The following is a 22988-nucleotide window of genomic DNA, read 5'->3' on the forward strand; positions in this document are numbered from 1 at the left end:
TCTTTTTTCTTAACAACAATTTAATTTAGATCAATAGTTCTAAAGGAGTTTTAGAGTTGTAGAGTATAGTTTTCATGTTATTAAAATAACAGGGTCACATCAGTAAAGAAAAAAAATGATAGGAACAGCACAAACAGCACAACCCCCTGCCAAAAAAGGCTGACTTCATCATAATTAAATAAGATCTGTCATCCCAGATGTCCACGAATATTGCAATGACTCAAAAATGCTGCAGTGAAAAGCAGTGTCATGGCTGTCTTTATTTTTTGTTTTACACAGGAGTCAGAAATGCTCATTATTCTATTATTAACTCTATAAATATTAGCTAAGGATGGAACAATTTTTCAAAACATGGTTTACTGACCATTCAAGGAAAACTGATTGTTTTTTCCTGAGAGGATTGATGTTCACATGAATATTTTAGCTTCTGGTGAAGACCAAAGCACCAATAAATAAATAAATAAAATAAAAAATAATGAAAAATAATAAAAATAATAAAAAATCCTCATCTAACCTTCTGTAGTATTTAGTTTTTCTTTTTAAAAGTAGTACAACCCCTGCTGGTTGCAGCATGACCTGATCACCTGTTCCCCCATGTTTTTGTCAAATGTAATTTCATTGTGGTCCATACAGTGACAATAAAATAATCTATCTCTATCTTTATCTCTATCTCTATCTCTATCTCTATCTCTATCTTCGTCTTTATCTCTATCTCTCTTAAAAATCTTGAAAGTGTCCGCCTCCAACTTGAAAATTGTTTATTTTTATTTATTTTAACCAGAACTTTTTTCTTTGCTTTTTCACAGTTTTTAAAACTTAAACAGGTTCATCTGAACACTCTGAAATGAAGTAACCTCTGTCTTTGAAATTTTTTTAAATCTGAGCAAAGAAAGCAATTTTAGAAAGAAATCACAGCATCTAATTATGGGTGCTGTTGATCGCAACTCTTATCCTGATTCTTCATGGACTGAAAGTAAATTTGCACAACACATACAGGACATTTTTAACTGTTTAAGTATTTATTTCAGAGGTCCAATTGTTTATTTTATTAAAAGTTGTCATGTTTTAGTTTGCCTGCACATCATGTGGAAAAGTTTTTGAAATAGTCTATTGGTAATGGAATTTTCTCCAACTAGGTCAGCCTTACTTCACTCATGACAGCATGTGCAGAAAAAATGTTGATTACTTCTCAAAGTGAAAACATCTTGAAAATGGTGTCAAATGTGCAGATACAGTAKTTTGTGCTCTTGATTACAGGCATCATTGCATGCAGAGCATTAGAGGACCACCAGCTGTTAATGGGGACACAAAGAATACTTCATGCAGGATGAACTCATAGCAGATGTGATTCACACATGTGCCTCGTGTTAATAAAATGCTGGGTGTTGATCCTTGCTCAGTATGTTTAAAAATCTATTAGCCTTAAACTGAAGTGGTAACAAAAAATAAAAATATTATAAATTAAAAACTACAGTGTGACCACCACATGTTGCATTAACCAACACCTTAAAAGCAACTTGACTATTTCTGTAACAGAGTTCCATGTATCTTTATGCTCATAATAAGTCAGCTTGTACAGAATTACATGAAGTTTTTGTACCACTTTACAATAAGGTTCCCCTTATAGATGGCTCATAAATAGTTTAAAGTTATAATGATAATATTTATATAATTTATAAAGTGTTTACAGATGAATTACTAACCTATAAACTATTTATAAGACATCAATAAGGGGAAACTTTTTGTAAGGTGGCACATTTTTCTAGCAAATACTCATGGATAAAGCATTTTAGAAATTCAATATACTTCCAATTTTCAACTTTTGTTCAGTTAAATGGAAGAAAATATTGCCTTAAAGTAAAACCAATGGATTTTATTTCAATGCAACATTTTAAAGGTTTACTATAGATACTGTATGTGCTCACGTTATTGCAAAGAGATCAGAAAATGTGTTTAATTATTCAAATGATTTCTGAACCTTATTTTCTGAATGCTTCTGTGCTTCATCCTCTTGTGAAAATATCAGTGATTTTTGCATTTGGTCCAAAWTTTTTTCCCTACTTTTTGTCAAACTGTCCAGATAATCCATATGTTTATAAATGTTTATAGTTTTCTCTGAATCAACATTGTGGTTGAACGTTTTTGAAATAGGGAGGTACCTCTCATTTGTTACAGCTGACACAACAACACGCCTGATATCGATTTGACATGGCCTTAACTCAGTGACCACATGTTTTACACTGCGTGCAGCTTGGCCTGAATAAGCTGATGTGGAGTGAATTTGTTCTGGCTGTAATTTAGATTGAGAGTCTCACAACTTGTACCATATGATGATCAAATAATGCTCAGTAGGACAGAAAACAACCTTTCAACAGGCAAACATCTGAAAGAACTCCTTAAATCTCCCTGGTTAACCATGTTAKTTCGAGACATTTTACGTTTTTCAGATTTGAGATGCACCACATCAGTTCAGAGGAGTGTGGTTTGCCACATTGAAGCAGCCCATCGAGTGAGATTTGTCTGCCTAATGATGTGAACATTCACTGTTTGGGTTCTTGCATGGAAAACAGCTGTCAGACACAAATAATCTAAGTGAGAAAGCTCGTGTGAAGGCAGTTTTCTGTTTGTATGCATTCTATTAAAACACAGACGACAAAAAAAAAAAAAAAAAAAAAAAAAAAGGAGCTCTATTTTGACACAGACCCGGAGTCGCAGAGGAAGAGGACTGTGCAGAATGTTCTTGATCTCCGTCAGAATCTAGAAGACACCATGACAAGTCTGCGGGGCTCCCARCTCGGTCACAGGTAAGCCCAAAACATCTGAAAATAAACTCTTTTAAAGTTAAGATGAAAGGAACACAAAATGAGAGCCAAGCAGCTGGGAGTTTGCTGGATCGGCTCGCACCGAAGCACAATCAGTAAACAGTTGTGTTGTAGCTGCCTGGAGAATTTGTGCACATCTGGCTGCCATCCCTCTGAAATTGGCCTTCTGCGTTTGATGCTGATGAGTTCATTTCAGGAATCTCTTGTTTTTGGCTAATCAGCAAAACAACCCTAAACACAAATGTTTCAACAACTACAATGTTTTGATAGAAGGAACCGTTTGAACATCAAACTTGGCCGTTCAAATTCAATTTGGACTTTCAAGTTTAATTTTCAGTGTTTCAAAAATAAGGTTGTTTTTTTATTTTACATATTTCTAAAACAAATCAAAAATGTGCAGTTTTCTAGCCTGGTAAAAACCAGCTCCTTGTTCTTTGCTTTGCATACAGAGGGKTCTGGACTCTCTCGCCATTGAGAAGTGATTTCTTTGGAGGCATGGACAGTGTTGAAGTTTAAAATGATTGGATCTAATTTACCCAATCGCTAACATTTGGCCGTGTATTGCGCCACTGTGAAAGAAGCTAAGAAGCTAGCTGGAAATTACATGCGTTGTAAACAACCATCCYGTACTTCCTCCACTGTCATCGCTAAACTACAGGCAGGCATCAAAGCACAGACAATTGATGTCATCATTCACAACTCCACCTTCTGTTCGCTGATTGGCCCGGTTGAAATTCTACCGGAGATATCCTTGTCTATGGGAGAAACCTCAGATGAAGCAGTGAAGGAAAAATGAATTGAGCGGAACTGTATAGGAAGGCAAGAGCCAGGCTAGTAGTTTCCTAACTAATATAAAATTCTGAAGTTTTGAGTGTTAACATTCGAAACATCAGTAAGGCAAAAAAAAAAAAAAGATTTTATTCTGATAGTGGCACGATTTTAACTTTTTAAATCTGGGTGGTCTTCTACTCCTGAACAGTTTCCCCCTTGGATTACTGGTTCACTTTTGTGTATTTCACATGTGCAATGTGTAGAGTTTGCATTTCTCTCTGTGCATGTGTGGGTTTTCTCTGTGTGCTCCAACTTTTTCCTACAGACCAAAAACATGACTGTTAGGGTAATTAGTAATTCTATTCTAAATTGTCCCTATAGGTATGAGTGAGAGAGTAAATGGTTCTGTGGCCCTGTGATGGACTTACGACCAGTCCAGGTTTTGCCCCTCCACCCCTCCCACAGTGACTTCTGGATATGGGCACCTGTGACCCCTAGGGAAAACATAAATTTATTTCTTACAACCCTGTCATTGTTAAACTGCATACTCTTTCAGCTTTAAATACTTCTTCAAGAGACAAATTAAATTTTTCGTTAGGTTTTTTTTTTAAATTGAGCTTTCATATTTGCCGTCTGCAAATGGCCTTAAAAATGAATATAATCGTTTCAGTCAAGTCGAACTTTATTTTTGCAGCAAATTTCACCAACCTCGTTGTACAAACCTCACATAATGAATAATCCATAAACAAAGGATAAAAATATACTCCCACATTTGTAGGCTTTACAATATTTATTTGGGTGACTTGGTTCATGTAGTTATGTAATGCACAGACACTGAAGATGCTCTGAGCTGTTTGGTGGGCGATTTTAACYCTGACCTACATATTAAACCTAAAAGACAAACCTGGATATTCTCATACAGAGTACTGACAAGAAGCATAGCAACACTTTAACTTTATTTTAGGCTATCAGGCCATCCCAGTTTTCATCTTCCAAGTTCTGAGAGCAAACACTTCAGGCTTTAATCTCTGAGGATGTAATGACACACCTAATATATCTGGGTCAAGATCACCTTGGTTTGGAAGTTCTTTCAGATATGATGTATTGTTGGTCTCATTCAGGCTTTGATGTGAAACATTTTATAAATAAGACCCCCTGATCCTGTGCATCTCTCTGTCTAGCTGTCTGGACAGCAGTACGGTGGGCTACGACAGCGATGAGACCAACGCCCGCAGCATCTCCAGCCTGTCGAACCGCTCCTCACCTCTGTCCTGGCRCCACGGTCAATCCAGTCCCCGTCTCCAGGCCGGTGACGCGCCGTCCTCGACGGGCAGTGGGTACCAGGGCAGTAAAAGYTCTTCCCAGTACACGGCTCACACAATGCCCGCTCGCTGCTCCAGCCGACTCAGCAGCACGTCTCGCATTGAGCTCATAGAGGGTCTCGACGTTGATGACGCTGACCTCAAGTCCGGTTACCTGAGTGACACTGACCTTCAAGGAAAGAGCCTGCCAGATGATGATGACGAGAATCTGGCTAATGGGTAAGAAAGGAAGCTTTTAAAACACTTTTCACCATGATAAAAAGAAGTAATCAGTGGCTGCAGATGCCTGGACGATTGTTTGTACTTTGACCTTTTGAATATTGCATGATGGATGCTGACAGTGGTGGGCACCAGCCCACTAAAACGCAAATCCACCAATTGCGGACCTAAATATTTCATTTGCGCTTTAGCAATCTTATTGAAATTTATAATTCATAAGCGGATTTGCGCTTTCTAAAATTAAAATGCAATACCGCTAATAACTAACTATCTACCAGTCATCATCATCTTGAACAGCAGAAGGTATGGCTGTCAATGAATCACAACTGATCTATCCAACAGCACCCCTCTCAGATAAACACACTTATTGGAAAGGTATAMGTCTTTGCTAACTGTTGTTTTCGGTCATGGTTCTCATTTCCCACAATGTGTTGTGTCTGCTTACGTAGCAGGAAGGCAATAGCAAAACCCGTTAAAGTTTGTAATCCATACTAAAATTTTATATGTATTGATTTATTTTACTTTACAATCGGAGCTCCTTTTTTWAAAAAAAAWAAAGGTTAAACGGTGGAGCTSAATACTTGACGTAATAGTCCAAGCAATGGGGTCAGAGACGCAGAAACGATTTAAAGATGATATGCTGGTGAAGACAGACATTTAGTCGTCAACTAGAGCAACTACAGTACATGGTAAATTTTAAAATCCAAACTCTTAATTTGAAGGGAAGATAGTTTCCTGTACACTGTGCTTTTGTTTCCCGTCACAAATCAAATCCRTCATGTACCCAGAATGCATTGCTTCAGTTTTCCAATAAACAGTTTTAAAATTACTTTATTGATGCTTCTTTAATGAAAAATTTACAACAAACAAAAGAAAAAGACAAAGAATCAGCCGAACTAGCAATCCTCAACAACTTTTTAAAGAATCAGGCGAACTAACAATCCTCAACAACTTTTTAACTTTTACACCAGGAGCTAAAGTTCTGTTTCAGGAAATCACATCCCCAGCAATCGGCAGTTGTAGGATTAAGCTGTACAACGTTCATATACCACTAGTTGGCAGTGTTGTGCATTTATTGTACATGAATTGTTGTCAGCTAGTAAGTGTCAAATTGACCGTGTGCTTTAAAATTAGGTTTCGCTAATTTTTCAGTGACTCAGGCACTTTTGAAGTTGCGGACCTAAATATTGTCACAAGCGCTTTAGAAATTGCAAGTTAAGTTTAGGATGAGCGCTCCCCACCACTGGATGCTGAGTACAAAGTTGCTGCTGAATGGTGTTTTACTTAAAGGATATTGTCTAACTGAAAGTAACTATTAAAAAAATAATATTTAATTATAAGTGGAGCATTTTTTAACACAGGGCCGGTGTAAAACGATGCCATGAGTGGATTTTGGTTTTTCTTCTGGTATATTTCTTGGCATATCTACAAAGCGCTTCCATCAGCAGTCTTTGCAGTCACACATTCTTTTCTTACACTTCAAGGATTTCTCAAAGTGACTATTTGCTGACTCTAACAGGACACATTCAGATGTTTTCACTGGGGAAAGAAGTCATCAGGTTACACAGTTAAAGCCTTGTAACTTGTGTAGCAGTGCCTTCATGATGACCTTAGTCAGCAGGAACAGATGCAACAAACAGTTTAACGTTATCAGCTTGAACAGTGTAACTCACAACTTTTAAGGTTTTTTTAATTTGCTTACCTGCATCATTCCATTTTCTTTTCTTCCTTTATTTTTATTTAGATCTTTGTTCCTTTGCATGCCTTGGTCTAATTTGTTCCAACAACTTGACAGTAGAGAGCAAGTCTCAGAGAGAAACAGACAGAATCAGGGACAGTTCTCTGGAGTGGAGTAGCAGCTTTATGGCTTTTTGCTCATGCAGAGCGATTTAAGCTCAGCCTCTGGAGCCTTCACTCGTCCCTGCGTGCCAGGTCACATTCTTAATATGTGGGTTAAGAAGAAGAAAATGCATTGACACATTTACATTATTTGAAACTGTTTTTTTAAAGTGAACATTGAAACCTGGCACAATCTAACAAACTTTCACGAGAAGACAAAAAAAATGTGAAGGTTAAAAAGTAAAACCTGAAGAAGAATAGAATATGGCAGACATTTTCAACACATTCTCCAAGTGCTGACACATCTCCTAAGATCTTGTAATATTGCATGAGATCAGAATGTCATTGATGAGGTGTGACTGAAACAGCTGTAACTCTGTAATTTCTCATCATAATCTCATCATCTTGGGTTAAAACTCATGGAGGATGAGTGCGAGTACAGCYTTTTAATTTCTTTCTGCACTCAAATCATTTCCATGCAAAACTCCTCATTTTAAATGCTATTCCAGTGCAATTTCTGTTTTTAAAACAAAGGAAACTAGAACCATTTCTGCTGCAGGTATACTTTGATGTTGTGGCTTTGCTTCATAAACATACTAATGACCTCTGGTCTCGATAAGCAACTAATTCAGTTTTTGAAGCCGGCGCTGCAGCTCGTGCTCCAATTTTCCTGCTAAAGAATCCCCCTGCACTCTCCGTCATACATTTGCATTCCTACTACATCCCCTCTTACACACTTACAGTTCGGCTCATTGAGAACCATTAGCTTAGAGCCTTTCAAAATAGCTCCTCCACCGTAACCATGGAAACCGGCTGAGAATTGACTGTGAGAGGATGTGCAATTTTTGTTCCTGTTCAAAAGCCACCGTTTGACATTTTCATGCATGTTATTGTTTTGAAGTTAGCTTCAATGTAGTTTTTGCATCTACGGTAATTATTATTGCAATTAGAAAATTAACAAATCTATATTTGAAATATTGTTCGAACAAACACTAACTTAAATTGTTGTACCTGCTTTAAACAAATACTTATTTAGCTGTGAGATAAGCAGGTAATAAGTGATCCACAGCAGACTGCACTGGATACAGAAAATGCACTTATTGCCTGTAATGACTTCATGTCTTCCTCATTAGTAATCTGATCCAACAACATGCAGCTGATCAGTCTTATCACCAGCTCCGTCTTTCTATCAGATGAGATTAACATTCAGTAAAATGCTGCTGAATGACAAACAGATGTGTTCTACAAGTAGTAATGAAAAAGTATGCAGTGTTTGTGAAAAATCATGAATCTGACCATTCTGAGGCAAAGGAGCTGTTCACTTATTTTCTGCTGTTAGAGGAATAAATGCTGCCTTAACAGTAAACAAAAGGTCTACAATAAGCAAAACCTTAGTATTGTTTGTTAAAGCTCTGCAAGTTTATCATTAGTTTATTGCACTCACTGGCCACTTTATTAGGTACACCTGTCCAACTGCTCGTTAACACTTAATTTCTAATCAGCCAATCACATGGCGGCAACTCAGTGCATTTAGGCATGTAGACATGGTCAAGACAATCTCCTGCAGTTCAAACTGAGAATCAGTATGGGGAAGAAAGGTGATTTGAGTGCCTTTGAACGTGKCATGGTTGTTGGTGCCAGAAGGGCTGGTCTGAGTATTTCAGAAACTGCTGATCTACTGGGATTTTCACGCACAACCATCTCTAGGGTTTACAGAGAATGGGCCGAAAAAGAAAAAACATCCAGTGAGCGGCAGTCCTGTGGGCGGAAATGCCTTGTTGATGCCAGAGGTCAGAGGAGAATGGGCAGACTGGTTCGAGCTGATAGAAAGGCAACAGTGACTCAAATAACCACCCGTTACAACCRAGGTAGGCAGAAGAGCATCTCTGAACGCACAACATGTCGAACTTTGAGGCAGATGGGCTTCAGCAGCAGAAGACCACACCGGGTGCCACTCCTTTCAGCTAAGAACAGGAAACTGAGGCTACAATTTGCATAAGCTCATTGAAATTGGACAAGAGAAGATTGGAAAAACATTGCCTGGTCTGATGAGTCTCGATTTCTGCTGCGACATTCGGATGGTAGGGTCAGAATTTAGCGTCAACAACATGAAAGCATGGATCCATCCTGCCTTGTATCAACGGTTCAGGCTGGTGGTGGTGGTGTCATGGTGTGGGGAATCTTTTCTTGGCACTCTTTGGGCCCCTTGGTACCAATTGAGCATCGTTGCAACGCCACAGCCTACCTGAGTATTGTTGCTGACCATGTCCATCCCTTTATGACCACAATGTACCCAACATCTGATGGCTACTTTCAGCAGGATAATGCGCCATGTCATGAAGCTGGAATCATCTCAGACTGKTTTCTTGAACATGACAATGAGTTCACTGTACTCAAATGGCCTCCACAGTCACCAGATCTCAATCCAATAGAGCATCTTTGGGATGTGGTGGAACGGGAGATTCGCATCATGGATGTGCAGCCGACAAATCTGCRGCAACTGTGTGATGCCATCATGTCAATATGGACCAAAATCTCTGAGGAATGCTTCCAGCACCTTGTTGAATCTATGCCACAAAGAATTGAGGCAGTTCTGAAGGCAAAAGGGGGTCCAACCCGTTACTAGAGTGGTGTACCTAATAAAGTGGCCGGTGAGTGTATATACTATTAAAAATCTGTATTGTGTTGAGCTCACAACGGTGCAGGTAAACCTGCAGATACAAAACTGCAGTGGTATTTGATGTTATTGTTCCTAGTTTAAGCATGTTTGACCTCCACCAAGCCTGAAGAATAAATGTTTGCATATTTTTCATTCATACACATTTAAGAGAAGTTTTTTTTGGCATCCTTCCGAAGGTGACCTATGACCTAATATGGTCAAAGGTTTTCCCTTGCTAGCTTTTCCAGTGTAGACTCAACTCCTACATTGGTTTTACGGCCCCTGGTGTTGCTGGGTTGCAGATGACGTATCGACGGCACAAAATGCAGATGAGGGGCAGGAAGTAAATGCWGCCGTCTGTTAATTCAGCGTCAAAATGTCTCATTTCTGTGCCACGTACGGTTGTTGCAAAAGCTCCATTTGGGAGAAATACAAAAGTTTGGATCAATAATCTAGAGGTGTGGAAACAGACAACAATGCAGGAGTTTGCAGCGACCACTTTTAACAGGTAAAAATTGTATCAATTAAATTGTATTTTCAGATATTTTATTGGACAGTTACTTGAATTTGGGTTTACAGAAGCTAAAAAATATTTACAAGTAGATCCAAGCACATAGAAATAACAAGTTAACTTGTTAGCGGTAGCATTGTTCTCATAGGCTCATTACTCAAAATAATTGTAGCTTCGAGACTTTTGAAACCTTTCTTCTGAATCATCGTAAAATTTGAGGTCTGGAGCACCAGAAAGTTTGTCAATCACCTCGATGTTGAGTAAATCCTTCATTATTATATGACAAGTYTTTTTTTATTAAGACAATATCCTGAATGTACGCATATTTTTTCACAATATCTCATCTGCGCCTTTAGGTCATTAGCATGCTCGCTTTGATCCATTTCACTGTGATTTGAACCGGAGCAAACCACTTATTGTCTGAATTTTACTCGTCAACCAGGACCCCTGACTGCAACCCAGTAATTCTCAGGCTCCTATCCAAGTACCACTAACCAGATCAACCTGCTTAGCTTCCGGGATCAATCAGATCTGGAGTGTTCTGGTGGAAATATATTGATAAGAGTGGCTTATGCAATTAGAAATGAATTTACTAATGCTAAATAACAAAGTTTGAGAGTCTTGATAAAAATGCGACATCTTCTTATGGATTTGAAGTACACCTTCAAGTATTTTTTAAGATGTAATGAATGAATTTTGAAATGCGGAAGTAAAGAATATATCCTATACTATTGTTTGGCACATTCTCAGTTCTACCAAGAATTTGAATCACTTCCTGCTGAATGAGATTTTCCCTACTTGGGTTTAGTGAGACTTTTATTGCCATAAAATATATATGCAGTATTTAAAAGGTAGGTTTAATTTCCCATCTTCCCAGCAGCAGACATTCTTGCTTGAACAAAAGGATAACAGAAGTTTTTGCTCACAGCGCTAACAATTTATTGAGCTGACCTCAGCCACTCTGGATGTGTTCCACTTCACACTGATGAGGTGTCTTCTTATCTTCAACAGCAACAAAAACCATAAATGTTTCCTGTGGTTTTATTCTTCAAACCAACCTGGCAGAGTTTATCTACCCATCATAAAGTCATGCTATTGCAAGTTGGATTGGAGTGAATGTTTTCATGTAGACCTGTAATCACATCAAATTATTGGTGGTTTTTATTTTATTCTATTTTTATTTGGCATTTAAATTGAGAACTTTTCAACAATCTGTCATTTTTGTGGTGTTGAGTCGCTTAAAGTTAATGTTTTACAACTGTACTTTGTGTAAGTCCTTAATATTGCATTACTATTACAGCTGTGCATTGAAGAAGTTATTTTTTTCCCATAATATATTTTATCTGATGCATGCAACCCTAATGYTTATAGCAGAATATGTGAGTTTGAGGGATGGACTTCTGCCTGACCATGATAATTATTTATGAGAGATTTATGTTATTTGTTTTGGCAAATAGCAGTATGAAAACCTAAACTGGAAGAACAGTCTGGTTTAACAATTGTTTTAGCAACTTTAAGTGAAAAGCAACAGAACAGAGCAACAACAAAGACCCTTTAAATACTTACTGTTTAAATGCTAAGTGGAGAGCTAACTTTTATCTGATGAATTAAGAATACCTTTTTGAAGATTTGTTATTTTAGATTAACATCAGAACAGAATAGTGAAATCTATAATAAGAGGTAAATTATATACCATTGACACTTCAGACATGTCAGGAAACCTTTACAGGTTTACAGAGCCAGCAGACACAGCATATTAGGATTGTTTGGTGTCATGTTTCATTCATCTTGTTGATTCGTAGTCTATCTCAGGCTATCAGGAGGTTGTTAGTCATTTTCAACAGTTTTAGGGCTTAGACACAATCCGACTGAAACTTTTCAAACGTTTTCAATGTGAACAGTCACAAATAGAAATTTTCAGCTTTGTCTTTTTAACAAAGACATTTCAGTCTAATTGGGTTGTTTCTCCTCAATTACATTTGGTCTTTCTGTAAAAGTCAAATTATAGCTTCCTTCAGTGGTGGACACAGTTCCCCTAAAGCACTAAAGCTCTAATTGGGGAATTAGTGCTTTAGGGCTTTTGCTCATTTTAAAATGTATTAGTGGATTAGCACTTCCTGAATTTATAGGCTAAATTTAGAAGCACTAACTGAGGTCTATAAATGTTTTTGATCAATGTTAACGTTAACAGCTGAGGGTGAAAACTGTCACACATTTTGTTCATATGTGTGTCACTTATCCACCAGGTGACATATTAACAATATATGGACCCAAATACAACTGTGGAATGACAATGGTAAGTCTTAAGAGAGCAACATGACAATATGTGACTCGTTATCTGTTGAATAATGTTCATGGGTTGACTTGGTTATTTTAGTGCTTTAGAATTAGCTTTTGCTAAAAATTTTCAGTGCATTAGTGCTTTAGAAATAGGGGACCTAAATATTTGTGTTAATGCTTTAGGGCTAGTAGAACTAACTTTTAGATTAGTGCTTCCCACTACTGGCTTCCTTTTAAAGGCTGTCACATGAATACAGTCAGTAACTTGGTTATCTCCAAAATGGAGCTGTTAATTAGGGAGGATCTTAAATAAAAGATGGGTTTATGGATATTTTGCTGTTTTTCTTTGGAGAGCTCAATAAGGTTTCTAAATGCATCTTTTATACAGCGGCTGTATTTATTGACACTAATTAAAAAGATTCACTGTTTATATTTATTTATTGGTCAAACAAAAAATGGAACTTTTTAAGGAGCTTGCAAAGTCCTGAAGATAAATTTTTTTAGGCATTTACAAGGTAATCAGTCATTTAGCTGATACTTTCATAGTTGAATACATTATTGTAAATTCATGTTAACATAAAACAAAGGATTATAATGGTTAAAGAATCCCATTTGAGTCAATATTATACCATATAAAATCGCGTTTCAAAACGTTTCAAAACAAAATAATCTCTTGGATTAATGATGCAAATACAGTATGTTTTATGAGATTTTCGGCCATAAGATGTTTTTTAAATCCTAACAGGGGAAAACATGATGTTCACACAAAGCACTTGTCAAAATGAGGTAATCTTTAGTCCTTTTTTTAAGCATTGTGGGTTTGAGGGTGAGTAAGTGGGCACCCAGAGATCTGTTCCCTTTGTAGCAGCACAGAGGCAGCGATGCAGAGCGGAGAGAGAAGGCTGGTTCAGCAGCATCGCTACCGATCATGCACCAGCATGGCTCGGGATGTGCTGCCATGGCAACCGTCTCCCACTGACCCAGTGATGGGCTGCCTTGTGTGTCAGTGTGGTAGCTGCCGAGCAAATCAATGTGTGGAGGATGTGTGTGTGTGAGTGGCAACTGATGATTGATGAGAGCTAGAAATGGTATAAAAGCAAACTGACTGAAGAAGGGAACTGTTTTCTCTAGATGATTTTTAGAATTGCTTTWATAGCAACAGATGTTTGCCTGTAAATCAACTTGATCATTCTTATATCCATGTGGGATCAAATGATTTTTAATGGCACTGTGTGTGGGGAAAAGCTAATTTAATTTTTACAGATACATTGTCTGCATTGCACCTTTTTCAATTGGATACAAACACTCAGGAAAAAAAGACATGTACACACATACTGCCAATTTATGACAAATCTATCTTTGCTTATGTTAAAGGGGCAATATCATCAACTTTTTGAGTTTTATATTATGCTATAATATTACACTCCCATAAAAAACATGCCCAAAGCCTTGCTCTGACTCATTCATGCATGTTTGAGAAATCCTGCAGCGTTTTTAGGAAGCCATACTGAGCAGTAAAACAACAGGTGGGGACCAGAAAAGCCTTTTGGGACCAGAAATGCCCCTGGGACATGTCTTTAAGCCAAACTTCCTCATGGCAGAGTGCACCCCCTTCCTCCTTCCCACACACCCTGCCCATGACTCCTGCAGGCTCTCAGGTGAAAGTGAAAGTGAAACTTAAACTGTCTACTGAGCTCCACTACCGCTTACGGAGCCCACGAGGGGACATGTGGGAATTTTTTTCTTTTGCTTTCCCATGCAATACTATTGTGTTACATCGCAATATATTTGCGTTCCCACGCAAAAGTTTGTTTTGTATATGAACTGAATTAAATCAGACTTTTGTTTTGAAATATCCGGTTACCAAAACAGGATGTATCGCCACAGTTCGTGAAATTGGCATTGATGTTACGTGGCTGCGCTGTGTTCAAATATCGACATATGACATACTTCCATGTATTGTGTGATATATTCATTCTGAAGCTGAATTAAAGCAGTAGGCTAACTYGCTAATGGTGAACATGCGAATTTGTTAATAAACTAGCAGGCACAACAGTAATAAATGACTTTTGCGAGGGAACGCAAAAGGCTTTGCGAGGTAATGCAATACTATTGTGTGGGAACGCAAAAGAAAAAAAAATCTCCCGTCTCCTTACGTGCTCCGTAACTCCTCACTCAGTGAAGCTCTTTTCAGATTCAAAATACCTTTTGAGGAAATGTAGGTGAAATGAAGGTGGTTCTTAAAGAGACAGAGGCCAATTTCAAGGTGTTTAGAAGAGGAAGTGATGAGAAGACAAGTTTATTTTCTATTTAAACATAAGACAGCATTTTAAAAACAGTTAAAGGTGACATTGATACTTTATTATGGTATAGTATTTAAATATATGCATGAGAAATACATATTGGCACTTTAATATAAAAGAGAAAGTATTTCACTTCAATTCTCACTCTGCTCCTGCAATGTTATTCCCTCGGTGACCAAAATTAAGCTTTAATCATTGTAGTTATAGCAACTGTGACATGTTTTTTGCATGTACAGTACAGTATTTAGGTCAGTTTTCAAAATATTGGAATGCTAACAGCTTCACAAGTGGAAACTGTGCCTATCGACAAACACTTTCTGTAATGCACTAAAGGCTTTGCTGCAGTCATCTGATCCTGGATCTGTGCCCTCAGCAGTCTGCATTCAATTTCCCTTTCCTGTCTGTGTTGGACCTCCTTTATATTTACTTTGTACTTCCCTGACTGAAAACCTCACACATTTTCTGACCCACTTAAACCCAACCACATAAAAATTGCTCTTTGGCCTTGCTGCTCTAGTCGTCGGCAAGCATTACGTTTTTTTTTGTGTGTGTGTGTGTGTGTGCGTGTGTGGCCACCACTTCAAGTGAGTCCCTTTTTGAAAACAGCTCAGTGAAAATTATGTCTTGTCCATAAACGCAGCTTATTTTGAAACAAGGTGGCTTGAAATTTTGTTTTTTTTTTTGTTTGTTTTTTCAATTGGTAAACATAGTAGAAAAAAAGTGAAACAATTAATTCTCCATTATGTTTTAACATACGGTTGAACGGACCCAGCACACAGGCTCTCCCACAGTCAGCATCTTGAAAACACATCTGGGGTCAATATGAAGCTCTCCAGGGTCACTGAAATACAGACTTACAAAGGCTCCATCAACACCAAACGTGTCTCCACCTTCACCAGTGTCCTCAGCCCTGTGAATAATGAGCCGTTACAGAAGCACCCCAGGGAGCATGAATCACCCAAGTATCATGTCTGCGTGTGGTCGTCTGGCTGTGCAGTTTGGATTTCACCAGTGTCTAACACTCARCCCCAGGTGGATGATGTGAAACTGTGTTTTGGTGCCTAAATGTCTGAATCATACACTGCCTGTTTGCTGTTAGAAGTTGTTAAAGCTGATTCAGACGTGCAAGGTTTTTAGCATGTGTCTAAATGCTTCTACTGGTTCAGTTAGTGTAGCTCATCTCCAACAGTAAGTTTACCAGTCAGAACATAAAAGACAAACTCATAAAGTAATGGAATATTTGTGATTGTGGCATCATAAGTCTTTTGACATATCATGCAAAATCCACCCTTTTAGCCATTAAATGCATTTTGTTGTGTACTTGGAAGATTGCAGAAAATTCGAATTTAGTCTCTCCCGGTGCTGCATAGATAACTTTATATTCTGTTCAAAAGGAAAAAAAATTGAATAGGTCCTCTGGACGGGTTCTTCTTTAGACGTCCAGAGGACCTATTCAATTTTTTTTTCCTTTTGATTTTTTACCTGGATTACTGAGATGCATCAGGACATTTATATTCTGTTTTGGTCATATTTTTCAACATGTTCATTTTTTCTATTTTCTATGATATTTTCTGAACTATTACGTCACAGTATTTGARACAGAACAGACATATAAGGTCTGGACTTGCTAACTACAATTTACTTCATTCTTCATTGTTCTCTGGCTCCAACATGTACGGCTGCATGGACAAGTTTTCTTACTGACATATTTTAATTACTTTGTAAATAAAATATTTTCTGCAACACTAGATGGTCAAAAACCCCTTTAACTAACTAAAAATGGACCGTTTATAAGCTGGAGGGGGTATGTGAAGCACCTTGCGTTTAAAGAGACAGCTTTAAAATGATTTGATTTGAGACACATCTCAAAGGGGGTGAAAGAGGGGCTTACGGAGTTACAATAAGGATGAATTCAGAGGAAATCATTGTATTTTTTTACATTATATAGACCCCAAGTGTACGATTTAAATGTGAAAAAGGATGTTAAAGCAGGACATGCCTCCTTTTAATCTGCAGTGTTGTGGGGTGCAGCTGCACTAATGAAGATTCTTGAGACTAATATAGACTGTATACTTTATTTTCCAGGCCAACAATTATCCCAGAAGTCCTTTTTCCTGGACTCTGCAGAGACGAGGTGATTGCAGTCTTTGACTCAGATGCGTCTCAGACCARTTTACTTCTCTGTGCTGAAAGCTGCCAAATCCTGTATGCTTACTTATTGTCAAGATTTATTTAAATCAAAGTAAACAATCAGAGTGGTTTTATTATCTGTGCAGTTCTTGAAAGAAAAAKATGCAGGCAGACATTAATCTGTGCRTTCGGCTCTGTGKTCTGAGGCTTCTAAAACAATGTCTCACATTGTGCTTCAGATGTGAATCTCGACAATGAAGGAATGTCTGCTCCTCTTCAGCATCAAGGCACGCAACCACGTGTTTTTTTATGTCAAGTGGTGCTTCATTTTAATTCACTAGAGCACATCACATTGTAAATGTATGCCAGGCAGAGCATGACATTCTTCTGCCTTCTGCTGGAGATCTGAAGTCATTACACCACATGGAGCAATGACATCACAGCACAGCTACCGTTGTTTTTATATATATAAAAAACTGTTTGGATGTTTGGTATTTTAAGGTTAATAGTGAACAACACTATCAATTTTTAACTTAAAATTTGACAACCTGAAGTATCTCTAATCTTTAAGAATAGGGAATAGTTGCAACAATGCATACAAGCTTTGATACATTGCAATTTTATGTAATAATTTCAGCYAACACAGTCACAGCTGGTGAATTTATTCATTTCCTGTCCAGTTATTTTTGACATTCTATTCAAATTAAACTTGCTGGATGAGAAGTAGAAGCAGCACAATGTTTGTTGCATAAGGAGGAGATGAGAACAATCCAAAGCCAAATAATAATAATAATAATAATTAAACGTCAGAGACCCTATGAGTGATGTTCTGTCGTATCAAAAAACAAGTTGCTAAAAATTCTCACCGATTTGTTACATCTCTGTATTTAGAGCTTGTAAATATTGTAAACCCAGCTGCAGCTTTACAAATTTACAGAAAGTGCATCCGACACGAACTGTTTGCTTATCAGTGTGGCTCACTTGTTACTACACACAGAGCAAACATGACTTGAATGTTGTTTGGATGACCCTTTGCTTTATAGCAGTGGAGTCTGGTTGAGATAAACAGGACGTAAACACCACTGAGCTGCTTAGATCTTTGTTTCTGTTGCAGGCAACACAGTTGCACACATGCAYGTTTTAGAAAACAGAAATGTGACTRAMTAGGYCTGTTTTCTGTGTAATTTGCAAGCAGAGAAGCAACGTAAATCTCACTGACAACTAGGAATTTGCTACAGTAAAAACTCGTTTGGATTCAGAGTGTTGTTTTCCCAACCTCCAGCTACAGATGAACTAATCCTGACTGAAGATGTGGACGATGTGGGGCAGTCTTGGCCCAGAACATTACCTCCTGGAGTGTTTTACTGAACTGAGATCACCAGAACTCACAGCGAAACTGTTCCACTGCTAATGTCAGGGGGGGGGGGAAACTTTCCAACGCTCATGCACCACAGGAGATCCGTGTCTCATCTGCGGTTCTGAGGTTCTTCTTGCAGTGGTTTCGATTTTTACCTTGAACTGTGTTTTTTTTCCACCAGCTAAAGAACAGGCAGTAATTATTAAAAGGAGAAAATGTGTTTTTTCTTTACCCAGTTCATTATGGGAAACCACTTMTTGGAGAAAATGAAACTACCATTACATTAGTTTTCTTTATCGAGTACTTTAACATTCTTTTTTTCCAATTATAGCAGTGCAGTSAAAGTCCTAAACTGCTAATGTTTTTATTATTATTGATCATAGATTTCTTTACAGTAATGTTTGGGATCAAACTGTAGTTRAAACCAACAAATATTTGATTAAATWTTGAAAGTTTCAGTGTATTTTATGCTTTGTATTTATTCAAAGAAAAGAAATCCGGAGATACAGCACCCTGTATCTGCAGCATGATATAAATCTGTTTTGACGTTCTCTCCTGTTTTGACGGTACCTGCATGTTTGTGGCATTTGAGAGATAAAGGTCAGGAGAGAACCTCTCTGCAAGCCTTAAAATCCRTGTTCTCACATGGCTCAGTTTCTTTCATTTCCCAGTGGTCCAAAAATTACTTAAAAAAGAGCTGTTGATGAATTTAATAAAATTAACAATTTCATTTTTGATTTTTTGTAACGCAATGTATTGGAAGGAATATGCAGCAAACCAAACTGGAATAATATAGCTAGTATTAGTATATTTATAACAATTGGTTCTAAAATTGCAAAGGTATAATTAAAATACTAACTGACATTTTGTCAAAATACCATGATTTTTAAAAACAATGGATTCTATAAAAAAATATATTGCATTACGTAGTTTGTTTAGATATTTGCTGATAAAATCGACTGAAAATCCTATTAAACGACCTTTTTGATCCTCCTGTTAATTAGTTACGTCAYTCCGCAGCGGAGTGATACGTGTTGCCATGGTTTCTACGCAGCTCCTCGCGCTCTCGTCATCTCTCTCTCTCTCCTCTGTGGATGGGAGCAGAGAGGCAGACTGCTTCTTCTCCTCGGACTAAATGGGTGGTAAAAAGGAGTCTGGGCTCGCGGAGGATTAAATGTCAGCCTCGTGCGGATAATTACAGGAAGTTAAGCTTTAATTCAAGCCAAAAAAAAAAGAGGAAAGTCACAGATGAGCAGCCGGGTTTTAATTGAGAAAGTGCCTCCGCTTCAGTCGAGGGCAAGACGGACTTTACGTTTTACACCACAGAGGTAYCTCACTCTTCAACTTTGGACTTTCTTAATCTGACTGTCTTCATTTAGACTCTAATTTAGCCTTGTTTATTTTTTTATTTTGTTTTAAAACTTTTTATATAAGACAGCTTACAGTTTATTTGACAGGATTCATTTCTCAGGTTTCAATTTGGATATTTTTCTCTCATTGTATTCTAGAGTTAAGAGTGTGGGGGGGAAATGTGAACATAAAGTCTGTGGAGACACTTTCATGGAGAGAAATATGGTGCTCTCTCACAGTTATCTGAATGATGAAGTTTGTCTTCATTACTAAGCTGGGATCCACTCCCAGAAGCCAAATCAAGCAGAAAATACAGTCTGGACTCCAAGTTGCATGTTTTATTAGGTGTTTATCTGGCTTTAAAATAAACACATTCAGTACAAGAACATGCTTGGCAAACCTCCCTTTTTTTTCTGTTAAATTCATTTTTACAATGCTTGATCTGTTTCTCTGCAGTGCTTTTCACCGTGTTTGCTCTCACCATAAACTATGTGTTCACTAAGTCCATAAAAATTTATAGGAAAGCCCACAGCTTAATCTACTCCTGTCGAGCCCCTCAGACTTATTTAAACCTAAGCAGCATCTCAATTCAGATCCACACAAAAAAAAAAAAAAAAAAACATTGGAGATGTGCCATGAAAAATAATAAAACAAAACAAAAATGTTAATTGCCACCCTAAGGAAGAAGTATGCACTTCTTTGTTGTACTCCTACACTTGCCCTGTCTTGATTTTTTACCTCTGAGAGCAGACAGGCTTGTAATATCAGCAGCCCACAAACCTTCCTGGCTCTTAGGCTGACATTGCTGTGGGGGTTATTCATGTCGCCTTCGACAGAGGAGGTATTGTTAGAGAACACCACAAACATCTGCACTTAGTAAATATTGCAAAACTGCACAGATCATGTAGACAGGATTTGGAAACCTTTGAACGGATTACTGTCAAACGGACAATTTGTTGTTGAAGTCGGCTTTTGAGTAACGCACCTTTAATTTATTCTTTTTGGATCAAAATGCCCAAAATCAGCACTCTAAAAGCAGGGTTACAAAAAAGCAACTTTCTGTTTCACGACCACTCGGTTCGAGCCATGCGATTATCCTCAGTTCAAAGCATTTAAAAGCCATTTTTGTCTCTGTTTGTTCCAGTTCTCTTCCAAGTTCCATGCCTTTGCTAATTGCAGACCTCAGACCCACAGAGAGGATGTTCAGCTCAGTGGGGAAAACCAAAAAAAGAAGGGAAAATAACTGATTCATCTCAAGCAGTGAGTCAGCTTTAAAGGTTTATATTATTTTACCTTTTTCCACTGTGCTGTACTTTTATGTGCCAGCACAAATGTAATACCACCTGTGGTTGTCGGTGGTGATGATGGGGWGCATAATTTACAAAATCTGAGCTGGACATCCTTTTAGCTTTAAAAKACATTATTGTTCATATGCCTCTATTTTAAAATGCTATTTGATGGAACAACAAATTGTATTTAGTTATGAATGGTTTTAGAAATGCTGTTCAGTCAAGCAGCGTCGGTTTCAGAGAGTGAAGCGTTCTGCTTCTCATCTAATAGAAAACCTAACAGAACACAAAACGTTTCCTGTCATATATCATAGTTTTTGTTTAAGATAATTTAGCAGCACATTTTAGCAAGTTTACCCTGAGGCTACAGATAAAGATCTGGGTGGGTTTTTCCTGGTTTAAAAAAATCATTCTGTGTCACTGTGATTTATTAAGACATGAGGGGTGTATTTTAATATAGTAAAATTAGCTTTCCAAATTGACCATATTGTTATGATTGCTGGAAGGGAGTTTCCCACAAAYGTTATATTTGTTGGCTAAATGACGTTTCCTTTTTGGAAAGGTTTGGAAATGATTGGGTTTACATGGTGAAAACTTTCCAAGCGAGCATTTAATTTTATGAAAAAGTGAAGAAAGAAAAGAGGATACTTTCTGGTGAGACAAAAACGTGTGCTTTTAAAAATCCAGGATTTGTCACTGTCATTTGTTATCAAGAATGTCTCATCTTATTACGTTTCATGTACATTTAACTTCACATCCTTTTTTCAAGTCTAAAATATGAAAGATTTACAAAACATGAAGTGAAGAAAAAACCTGGAACGGCTGCCAAAGATTTGACCGTCATGCGGCTCTCTGCTCTGATGCATTAGCTGTTTCCAAGCTTCTTCTGCCAAATTTGAATTAACTGCTGGTTTGACTCCAGGAACAGTCTAAGCCATACATTTGGAGATTACCTCTGTCACTTTATGCTTATTCCCCCTCTTTAAAACCCCAGACTTGTACATGTTTTTGTGGTGTACGCCCACATGGATGGTTAATAAAAAATGTTTAACACAGCGAGCATCTTTTYCTTTTGTTTCAGTTGGGATGAGAGCAGCTCCATCAGCAGTGGACTCAGCGATGGTGACGGCTCAGAGAATCTCAGCTCAGAGGAGTTTAATGCCAGCTCATCGCTTAACTCCCTCCCGAGCACACCTTTGGGATCGAGACGGAGCTCTTCTGTCATGGTGAGCTGCAGCACCTAAACTATCTTGCATTTTCTTTAATCTTTTTAGTTTGTTTGTGTGTATTTTCGTGCAATTTAGAACTGGCAGCTTCTGATTATTCCGCTGCGGATTAATTCTACTTTCACTCCAAGACATGCTTTGCTTCCATTTTCACTGAGTGTGAGATTTTTCTGTGAATAGTGAGAGACTGTAGGTGTGGAAGTTGTTTGTGCCTTAAAGCTTAGAACGTATAGAACAGAAGTGTAAGAAAATATAGATACACCAAAATATTGCAATATTTAATTTCCTGACACTGTATCAATTATCAAAATCACTATCAATTTTTAATTAAGGCTTAAAATGTAAATCTTCATGCCAGCGGCTCAATTCTGAGTTGTATTTTAGACTCCAACCCCTAGTTGTCAGCACTCAGCAGCCAGTCATTTGGCTCTCCCACAATGCTAATGCTAGCTGAAACATCTTTAAGGGAAGAAAATGTGAATGTATTGTCTAGCATATTCAAGATTCGGTTTGGTTCAATACTTTAGTCTCACGGTTCGATATATTTCGTTACCAAAAAAGAGAATTCTCCATGCCCTTTTTAACTTGTAATTTCTTTAAATTAAGTATATGAACATTTGTTTAACCTAAAAAAGTACAGTTTTTTAATTAAATGTTGCTGAAACAGCAAGTTTCTCAGTGGATCTGCACTCAAAAATGCAGCCTAGGTGGAGTAGTCGAATACAGACCCACTGATCCTTCAACACAGAGCATCTTTAGAAGACAAGTTGATAAAATAAATAAAAACAATCTGTATTGTTCGATACAAGTGTGTATTGAACCTAAAGCACTGTATTGAACAGTTCGATACGGCTACATGTAATGTTTCACCCCTAATACAGTATATATACTGTATATATATGTATATATA

At 37.7% G+C, this 22988-nt stretch overlaps 1 protein-coding gene across 1 annotated transcript in view; it reads left to right on the plus strand.

Annotated features, from left to right (window-relative positions):
* LOC106518300 (neuron navigator 1) overlaps positions 1–22988 on the plus strand; it is a gene marked incomplete at its 3' end in the record, with an annotated part of 40783 nt that overhangs the window by 13665 nt on the left and 4130 nt on the right. The window contains 3 exon segments of the mRNA XM_014009525.1: positions 2702–2804; positions 4775–5134; positions 21934–22078. Coding sequence (XP_013864979.1) covers positions 2702–2804; positions 4775–5134; positions 21934–22078 — 608 coding nt within the window.

The sequence above is a fragment of the Austrofundulus limnaeus genome, unplaced genomic scaffold, assembly GCF_001266775.1.
Source record: "Austrofundulus limnaeus strain Quisiro unplaced genomic scaffold, Austrofundulus_limnaeus-1.0 Scaffold59, whole genome shotgun sequence".
Classification (NCBI taxonomy): domain Eukaryota; kingdom Metazoa; phylum Chordata; class Actinopteri; order Cyprinodontiformes; family Rivulidae; genus Austrofundulus; species Austrofundulus limnaeus.